General features: G+C 42.5%; 1 protein-coding gene across 1 annotated transcript; it reads right to left on the reverse strand.

The window, feature by feature from the left end:
• Window positions 1–5: 5 nt before the first annotated feature.
• On the reverse strand, window positions 6–9,969 carry LOC112570498. Its single transcript, XM_025248936.1, has 6 exons — window positions 9,350–9,969; window positions 8,027–8,183; window positions 6,880–7,050; window positions 1,787–1,902; window positions 607–724; window positions 6–286 (listed from the first exon to the last, which is right to left on the reverse strand). Exons 1-6 carry the CDS (start codon window positions 9,628–9,630, stop codon window positions 200–202), a joined length of 930 nt encoding a protein of 309 aa, XP_025104721.1. The 5' UTR covers window positions 9,631–9,969; the 3' UTR covers window positions 6–199.
• Between the last annotated feature and the right edge of the window lie 448 nt (window positions 9,970–10,417).

A 10,417-nucleotide genomic window follows, 5' to 3' on the forward strand; every position in this document is an offset into this window, starting at 1 on the left:
TCCTCCATTGTTTTGAAATAATCTTATCTCCCAAATACACTTTACTACAATGAACACTTCAGATGTTATCAAGAGAATTTCACAAGCCTTTAGTAAAAAAAATTTCATTCAATTCTTCAGTTTTTCAAAATACTGAACAACAATGTTTATAGATCGATTTTGTGAGCATGATCAACAACAACAACAAAAGAAATCCATGTTAGTTTCCATAGGAAGCTGCAAGTTCAGGTGACAGCTTAAATGCTTTTCGGTAAAGTTCTGCTGCTTCCAAACAATCACCTGATGCCTAGAAAAAGAAATAACAGTGTATCAGTTCCACCATTTGGAGGATTTATATGTCTTGTTAATCAATCATTCAATATTTTAATCACAAAAAGAATTAGTTGCTATTGTGTTGGATTTATATTCATGGAGCACATTTACCCATTCTTACTACCACCCTCAGTAAATTCTGTTAAAACATCTTTATAGCTTTATTACTTTGAATAATACACACATTTTGCCCTTTATTTTTAAACCTGAAACTTGAATGAAGCTACTTTCAATGTATTTATTAAATCACAAATTATGTTTATGTAAAATTTTATTACAAAAAATAAAGCTCACCTCTTTTCTTTCTGCTTCTTGAAGTAATTCAAGAGCTTTGTCTTGAGAAGGTGTTTTGATTCCTTGGCTTATATTGTGAAACATAATGTCCGTTCTCAAAATATATTTAACTCCATCTCTGAAACCCCCAAAATATTTTGTTTAAATATAGATCTGAACATGTCTGTTACATGCTATGAGTTCTTTAGACATTGTACAGAAATCAATCTACTCTTAATGTTTAATAAGTTCCTTATAAATCATTACCTCTTGCAATGAAATTTGCTTTGATAGTTATCCAGTCTTTACAAGGGTTGGATCTCCTAGCAGGGTTGCCTCCCTTATATAGATTGCTGCCTACTAATGCTTGCAAATTTATTTGCTCTGCTTAACAAGATTCATCAATGCACTGACTTGGATTTGACAAGGGTTAAAACCACCAAAACCTATCAACTTTAGTCTGGTGAATCTTTGCTCATTTTTCTACATTGTTCACAAGTAATTTGCATGTGGTAATTTGCATGTGAATACCAAAATATGCAGTGTACACTGATTTTTATAATACTCCAAATATGAACTATAAGGGTGAACACTTTATATCTCCTTTGAAAGGCCCATTTTGACAGCTGATTTATTTATATTATAAGACAATAATTCAAAAAAAATATATTTCATCTAACCAGTAAGAGTTTCAATAGTAACTGTCACTTAAACATGATTGAATCCATTTTTGTGCAAAACTGTAAGATAATCTTAACACTGCATGATTAAGGTCACTTGCTGATGTCCAAAGCACAGCCCAAACACTTAAGATTCAAAGTACTGAAGATGATCTGAGCTAACTTTTACATGCCAGTTTTTAAATCTGCCTTTACATAAAATACTTCAGACTTGTGGTCAAAGAAATAGAACTCATATCCAAAAACATTGCCCTGGATCATTTGCTTTGCTTCCTTTCCTTCATCATTTTCCCAGAATACAATCTATTCAAACTAATTATTGTAATCCAGCTGACAAAAATGTGCCCCATGCATTGCAATGACCACTGAATAGGGCACGAACACATGCCAAGGAATTATAGTTTGCAGCAAAGGAACTAAGCTGGACTGGTAAACCCTTCTCTTTCTGCTCTAAGAACCTCTTTATTTTACATGTTGGTTAATCCAAGGCTGATCTGTGAGAATGATAACCAACAACTCACTTCAATTGCTGGCCTTCGTGGAGTCGATGATGGTTGAAAATAATTGCAAGTCCTGCTTCAGGTTGGATACTGCAGATAATGTTTTTCTCTTCAGCACAGTATTTCCCATCTTCATTCTTGTATAATGTACAACATACAAATCAAGCACAAAAAATATGTTTAACTTTATTAACATGTAACCAATACGTCAATGGCTACGTAGGGTTGGGCTACGTTGAACAGGAAAAACACAAGATGGTTTCTCACGTTGAAATTTCTTTATTCAACTCTTTTCTCGGTTGCTGGCCTGCCTCCTCTCTGGCCCCCCACCGACTTGCTACTGTGATGTGTTTTGGAAGAAAAGGCCCCGACTAAACATCTACCTCTAACTATATACTAAGCAGACACGTGACTACTCGTCACCCAATCTACCTGTGCCTAACGCTATCGCTCTAATACTAACGCTACTACTGCCTACTGCGCTAATCCCGTACCTACATCTGCCACCCCCGGCTCTAGTTCTCGATCCCCTCTATAAGTCACGGCGCCCTGTCAGGTCGTAAAAACGGACAGAAAAGGTTTCCCCCACTGTCCGCTGTTACTGATCCCCGCCTACCTATAATTACCTGGCCTCGAATTAGGCTAATTCGTGACGCGTCTCCTGACACTAACCCTGACGCGAACCTTACACTAAACAATTTCATCGTACACTTCTAGAGTGCTACACTTACCCGGGGAAAGAAAAAAAAATGTTTCCTTTCAATTACATTTGAAAAAGCGGAAACATCAACCCGAACATAAACAAGATTTCCCCGTGAACAAATCTCTACAGTCAAACTGCAGCATATATACCTAATTACCATAGCGTAACAAGTATTACACATCCATGTACATCAATTCAATACAACAAAATTTCAGAACTCCCCTAAAGGTGTCTGTCAAAATAAAGCTGCTGAAGAAAAAGGTTCGACCGATCACACATCAGTTTCAATTACAGGTAAGCTGAACCACCTGTCCAACACCTCCATTACGTCGTTTATGGCCAACCATACAGACTGCATCACCTGGTGGGGAGCTTTCTGACTAGAAGCTAAAAGATTTGCCATCTCTTGTCGGACACCATGCAACTTCGCCCTGTCCGACTGATTACCACTTGCACATCGGTGCATAAGATTTAATCTGTCCACCGGTCGGCGGATTCTGTCAGAGCGGCGTAGAGGTTGCTGCTCTTCACTGTCGCTCTCTGCCATCTCCTCTGTTTCATCTTCCTCTTCACTGTCGCTCTCTGCTATCTCCTCAGTTTCATCTTCCTGCTCTACTTCCTCCTGCCGGTTTTCTGCAGGTACCGCTGCTGGAATAAACTCTGGTGCCTCTGGCCTCAACTCTAGGCCCACTTCGATGTCTGGAAATTGCACCGGTTCGTCCTCCTCACCATTTCCACAGTCGGGGGGTGTGGCTGCTACCTCGTCTGTGCGCTGTCTGGGATTGTTGTTTCTGGTGGTTCTTTCCTGGGCCAAAGGTGGTGCCCAGCCTAATGCACCCACTGGGAGTAATAGATTGCGATGGAGTGTCCGTTTTGGTCCGGAGCCGTCCTCTCGTTGAACTACATACACCGGTATATTGTTCATTTTGTCCATCACGATAAAAACTCCTTCCTCCCAGCGGTCATCCACTTTGGATGTAATTCGTGGCCCCATCTTCTTTACCAGGACTCTGTCTCCCACTTCTAAGGTAGCTGCCAAAGCTCCTGCATCATACCTTATCTTGTTCTTTAAGAGAGGCCTTTTTCATTTGCTCTGTGGCCATTCTGTATGCACTACGGAGGCTCTCTTTCAGGTCCTGCACATACTGCCTGCAACTCTTCCCTTGTCGCTTTCCTATGTCCAGGCCAAATGCCAGGTCGACTGGCAGTCTTGGGTGCCGTCCGTAGAACAGGTAGGAGGGTGAGAATCCCGTGCTGCTGTGTATGCACGAGTTGTAGGCATGTACCACAGACTTCAGGTGTTTCCTCCAGTCTTTCTTCTGTTCAGTCTCTAGAGTTCGCAGCATACCGATCAGCGTTCTATTCCACCTTTCCACAGGGTTTCCGCAGGGGTGATAGGGCGTGGTCCTGCATTTCTGGATTCCCGCCAGGCTACACAGTTCTTGGATGAGTTTTGACTCAAAATCCCGACCTTGATCAGACAGAATTCTGCCGGGGAATCCATAAGTCATGAAGAACTCGTTCCACAGAGCCCTGGCTGTCGTTTTGTAAGTCGCAGTTCAAGTCTTGTAACACACTGGGGAGTGAATATTCACTCTGTATGGTGAACAGGTCCGCTATCACACTTTTCCTTCTGATAATGACTGGTGAATCGGTGGTGTTTAACAACGTCACCCTAATCCGGGGAAGAGTGTTTGTTGACACCTTGCCACTCAGCACGCACACCCCGTCCGGTAACGCCTCCACTGTCGGCTCTTGGATCAGCACAGCGTCCTTGTTGATGATTGCACCATGCCGCACAATCCCTCGGACATCGGTCACCGAGCGGGGTGGCAGTGTTATGTCCGGTGTCAACAGTCGCACCGGGCACAGGCGTCCATTTGGTGCACTAGTCGCCTCCCTGTAGGCGTGAGCGATCATGCCACACAGCGGTAGTCTTGTGGTAAAGTTCCGCCCCGCCATACGTTCGCACTGCCGGGCGTAGGCTCTCAGGATGTTGGTGCCCGCTATCACTGGTACACGTGACGAATACTCTGTGTCTGGACAGACAAGTAACACTGTGTCTACTATACTGTCCACACCAACGACATCTTTAGGCAACCACACCGACACACGCACAACACCAATATAGGGCACAGAATGACCGCCTGCTCCTATCACTTGCAGTGTAGAATCCAGGTTTTCCAGCTGTCGATGTCGCATATTTCTGCGGAAAAAAGACTCCGACACAATAGACACCTGCGAGCCGCTGTCTATCAAACAGCGTGACGTCACGCCGTCGATGCGGATGGGTGATTCGCAGCTCGGTCCCACCAACGCCTCGAGGTTTGTTTGGTCTGTGCCGGGTGAGTGTAATTCCGCGAGCACCACTCGACTGGTCAGCGTCACATGTCGTCTGGAAGAGGAGTTTCTCACTGCCACCTGCACTCTCGACCCTGTGACACTGGCTGACACTACCGTGATATTTTCCGGTAACCATTCTTGTGAACGCGCGGTGATTGTAACAGGTGCGTTCAGAGTGTTTGTCAGGGTACCACACAGTTCCACAGTTTGCTGCGGAGGAATATCCAGCACTGCACTGTTTAACCGAACTGGCCGTAGTTCTAAAAGGCCCTGTTCGATGGTGTTGGCGGCGGTTGAAAGGAGATGATGATGCTTTCTCACCTTCTCGGCTGGGGTCTCACGGTCGCCTTCTTGGACCAGCACTCGCCCCTCTGTGGTGGTCCCTTTCAGTTCGGGGAGGCCCTGTTTCTTCCGCCACTTGTTATCCTGCCTCCTCCGCCCTCTCTCTCTCTGCACCACCAGCGCTGCATTCACCGGATTGTTGCACTCACGATAAAAATGTCCCTCTTCCCCGCACTTGAAACAGTACTTGCCTCTTCTCACCTTACTGGTCGGTCTGTCCTGTTGTACATGGGTGACACGCACCTCTGTACGGGCTTTGGTGCATCTCTCGCCCCTCTCACTTGATGAATCACATTTTGAGATCAAACTCTCAATCTGCCGCACATGGCAGTATAACTCTGGGAAGGTGGGTCTACCTTCCCCAGGAATCCCAAATTTATTTCGAATGTCCATGGCGACCATCGGTTCGGAGATTCCCTTGGAGAATATATAATACAGCCTGCGGTTGCATTCCTCCTCCGTCAGGCCACCTAATGTTTTTAGCACCGACATCTTCGTGGAGAGTTGCAGAAGGAATTGTGACAGGCACTGCTCTCTGGTCGGTCTCATCTGACACAATTCGATATAGATGTCGTCTGCACTTCGTAGCTCCCCGAACAGCGCCTGCAAGTCTGCAACCAATTCGCTGACGGTGCCATACTGTTTGTCTTTGGTGTGGAGATGTGCCGCTCCTTTCAGACTTCGTCTCAGGAACGCGAACTTCTCCTCGATCAGTGCATCGTCTTGTATTTCGAGCGCCTGCACTTTCCACTTCTCGAAGGTGACCTCTTGGGGCGATGTAGGCGGAAGCCCTGTAAATGTTTTTAATTCTGGGAGAGGAACGGGCGGTAGTAATTGCACATGTATTGCCTTTGTCACTTCGTTCCTAGCACTTTCAGACCGGAGCTCTTCTAGCTGGCGGCGAAGTTCTTCGATGATGCTGTCTTTATCTGCTGCTCCGGTGCTGTTTGTGCTGCAGTCAGCCATGGTGTTCTGCCGAGGAATTAAAGTTGCTCCTGTACAACTAGCCCCACATTGGGCGCCAGAAATGTAACCAATACGTCAATGGCTACGTAGGGTTGGGCTACGTTGAACAGGAAAAACACAAGATGGTTTCTCACGTTGAAATTTCTTTATTCAACTCTTTTCTCGGTTGCTGGCCTGCCTCCTCTCTGGCCCCCCACCGACTTGCTACTGTGATGTGTTTTGGAAGAAAAGGCCCCGACTAAACATCTACCTCTAACTATATACTAAGCAGACACGTGACTACTCGTCACCCAATCTACCTGTGCCTAACGCTATCGCTCTAATACTAACGCTACTACTGCCTACTGCGCTAATCCCGTACCTACTACATCTGCCACCCCCGGCTCTAGTTCTCGATCCCCTCTATAAGTCACGGCGCCCTGTCAGGTCGTAAAAACGGACAGAAAAGGTTTCCCCCACTGTCCGCTGTTACTGATCCCCGCCTACCTATAATTACCTGGCCTCGAATTAGGCTAATTCGTGACGCGTCTCCTGACACTAACCCTGACGCGAACCTTACACTAAACAATTTCATCGTACACTTCTAGAGTGCTACAAACATAAAAATCTTTTGTAAAATAGTTTACCATAACTGTTTGTATGTGACCAGACAAGAAAAATACTATCAATACTATTATTTAGCATACTATCATTTAGCAACTTTTCAAGTTCAAGTGAACCAGTGTATGTATGAACCAGTTTGTTAACAGTTATGTTCTACCTTGAACAAATGTTGATCTTCATGGATGAAGTTAGTGCTACCCCCTTCAAAGTTACCATTCAGGTACAGCATAAATGTTTGCAATGATCGTTCCTGAGCACTGCGTACAAAGTGGCCATCAAAGTGTGGAGCAAAATGGCCTCCAGGCAAATAGCGACACAACCGGAACATCTACAAAGAAATTATGTCAAATTTTTATCATATTTTATATTTAACAGCAACATCAACAACTTCTTTAAATCAAATCTAAAACCATTTTCACAACCATTATAAATGGGTAATTCCCAGTGGGCAATTACATTTAGAATTTAAGTAAGTGCCATAGAAATGAATTCTTCAATCTTTTTTTTTTCAAATTATAGTGTTCTATGGTATTCTGCTATTCTAGGGTATTTGTGAGTCATCCTTCTCTTCCTCAGTTTCTGTCTATAAACAAATAAACCATTCTTTTCTCCACCTCTGTCCACAGCTTGGGAGTTATTCTCAGAGTTTGACTTTTCATCAGCATATTTCTGTCTGAAGAACTGCTTATCTTGAACTTCACAGGATTAGTACCATTCCTCATTATCTCACCACTGATGCAACTAAAACTCTCTGCCTCAAGGATGGAAATATTGTAATTCTCTTTTAGCTGGAATTCCCAAGAATCTTCTTGACAGACTTCAAAGGATCTAGAATAATGCTGTTCGCTTCATCAGACCATCTAGATGTGAACATATATCACCTATCATTTACTCTCTTCACTAGCTGCCAGATTGTATAGCCTACAAACTTTCCATTTGGACTTATTCCACCATTTCTGGCACTGTTCCTTGATGCTTCTCCAAACTCCCTCCTGCATGGCTTCTTCACTCATCTTCTGACACCAAGCTTCTGTGAGTCCCACTAGCCAAGACGAAGATGCATGGACAGAGGTCTTTCTCCTACCAAGCCCCATCAAGTTGGAATGGATAACCCATCAGCCTTTGACTTCAGATTCTTTTATAACTTTTAAGTCTAAACTTAAGGCATATTTTTTTTGTTCGTTTTTTAGAATGACGGTGACCTTGTCCTGACCATAAGCATGTAGAAAGAAAGTGTGCATGAACAAGACACATGTATGAATTTAAAGAAAAAAAGAATCAGATAATTTTTAAAAAATACATACACTGTTGAGTCCCAGGGGTTGCCATGTACCCTGCATAAGAAAAGTAACTCCATGAATATGCTTTTCATGGGGATCTCCACTAATATTGATGACTGGCACCCAGGCTTTGATTCTTTCCCAGAGAAGATTAGCAAGTGCTGGACTATCAAATGTTATCCTGTTTAGATTAAGGAAAAAAAAAACCATGAATACAGGTTGCATTTTTGTTTTTCTTTCTTTCTTTTATTATGCCTGTGCTACTGTCACATAATGCATTCTCTTAATGTGCATGCACATATAGGTATGAACATGTAAATCATTTAGGATAAAATAAATACAGATTAGTTTGTCAAAGCCAAACTTCAAATGCATCAGAAACTGATGTCTGCAGAAAATTTTTAGTCATGAATAGCCACATTTGATCTCTTGCATTGACTAAGATTTTGAGTCAAACTTATTCTTGCACAACATCAATGGAGTGAAATAACAATCATCATCATCATCATCATCATCGAGTACTTTTATCATACAGCATCAAAACCAAAGCAAATTGCATTCTCTCTGAGGACCTAAAATATGGTATAGAAGAGACTTTCACTGTTTAGAAGTACTAATGGAAAACATATGCTGTCCATATGTGACTGTGTAGGTGGTATGTATAGAATACAAGAGCATGATGAAGAGCAGAGGTTTCCAGCAGGAATGTGGACAGACAAAAGACCAGAATATACTGGTAAGGAGCCAGTAAATAATCCATAGCAGAGACAAGAGTTTCTACTAAATTTTTGCTTTGATTGGTAGTCAGCAAAGAGTGTGCAGAAATGCTGTAACATGTCCATATTTGTGAAACACTTGTACTCTTGATGTCCCTTTCCAAAGTTTAAATGATGACAGCTTATGTTCAGCAATAAGGGTATGGCATTATGAATGAAGGAGATTAAACCTACGATGATGCTATCTGCTATGCAACTCTCTCATTGTCAAATTTAATACAACAAAGAAATGTTGGTATAAACACTGAAAGCATGAAGCAGAAAGAAAAACAACCCAGAACATAGCATGTGTATAACAGAAGTACAAACCAACAACAGACACAATGCAGACGACAAGAGACGAAGAACGATCACTCCATATCTTGTGCGGAGTCACTCTCAACATAGCTTCAGTATTCGTGAATTCATTCATAAATTTGGTTACTCCGTTTGTACTCTTGGAGGGAATTCTAACATAACCTAAATGTATTGATAATGAACTTTCAGACTAATAAAAAAATAATACCTATGTTGATAGAACAAAATAGAGTGAGAGGTGAAGAGGACATTGTTTACATCGTGGCCTGCTTACCGCTGTGAACTCCTGTAATCATCCCTAACGCCAGGGATCGCTTCAAATCCAGCCTTTTCACCTTCGGTAATAAAATGACTACACTCTGATGTTGAGAGAAGATTGTGTAATAAAAATCCTTCCTCCTTAAAATCCAGAATGTCACTTTTTGTTACAGTTGTTGATGGATGGAATATGATTTCTGGTAATGCTGGAATGGCTTTAAGTACTCCCTCTTCTAACTTTATTTCTCCATCTTTACCTGCATCACCTTCATACAGACATGATAATTTCGAAGTCATTTTATATCTCTTATATCATGGTTTAGACGGTGTTGTGTATATAATCAATGTGGGATTGGAACATTTAAACATATTTATACCCTCCAAGCCTTGCACAACTTTGTGAAATATCAGGAAACATAACTCTATTGTTACTGGTAGAATTAGTCACAAGTGCATCCGGTCTATCATCTCCGGGTCGTTTTTGCCACTTATAAGGACTTTTATTCGCTGTATTAACCACTCCTGATTAACCGACCTCTAAGGCCAAACGCACATGGTGACAAATAACGCAGTTTCTTGAGGTGGCATCAACCATACCGCTATTGCACGTAAGCTCAGATCGAACCTCTCGTTGCAATGCCCCATCGACCATCATGCAGTTTAAAGAGGGTCGACTTGACCATTTGCAAACTCGACCACTTCAATGCAACGACTCCATCGCTCGATTATAGTTTGTGTGATTTGTGATCGGTGACCGTTAGGGTTAGGGTTAGCATTCATTAACGTTATTCAAGTAACTACCTTTTACGTACATACTGGTAATTTACATATGGCTTATATCGACGTGCATCCTATACGTCTAATACGTTTGCTAAGAAACTATATATAACTTAACATGCGTAATACTTAGGTGTTCTTTTCTCAGAAGTTTCTTTAAAAGACAAAGAAAAGGAAAAGAAGAAAAAAATCCACTAAGGCCGGACCCCCTTCACAACCGTGGGCCCGGTTACATCAGACCCGCCGGTCCCATTCCCCCCTACTTTCGTCAGGCCTCGTGTGATTACTACGACAATATTCTCTTCTT

The sequence above is a fragment of the Pomacea canaliculata genome, linkage group LG8 (assembly GCF_003073045.1).
Source record: "Pomacea canaliculata isolate SZHN2017 linkage group LG8, ASM307304v1, whole genome shotgun sequence".
Taxonomy (NCBI): domain Eukaryota; kingdom Metazoa; phylum Mollusca; class Gastropoda; order Architaenioglossa; family Ampullariidae; genus Pomacea; species Pomacea canaliculata.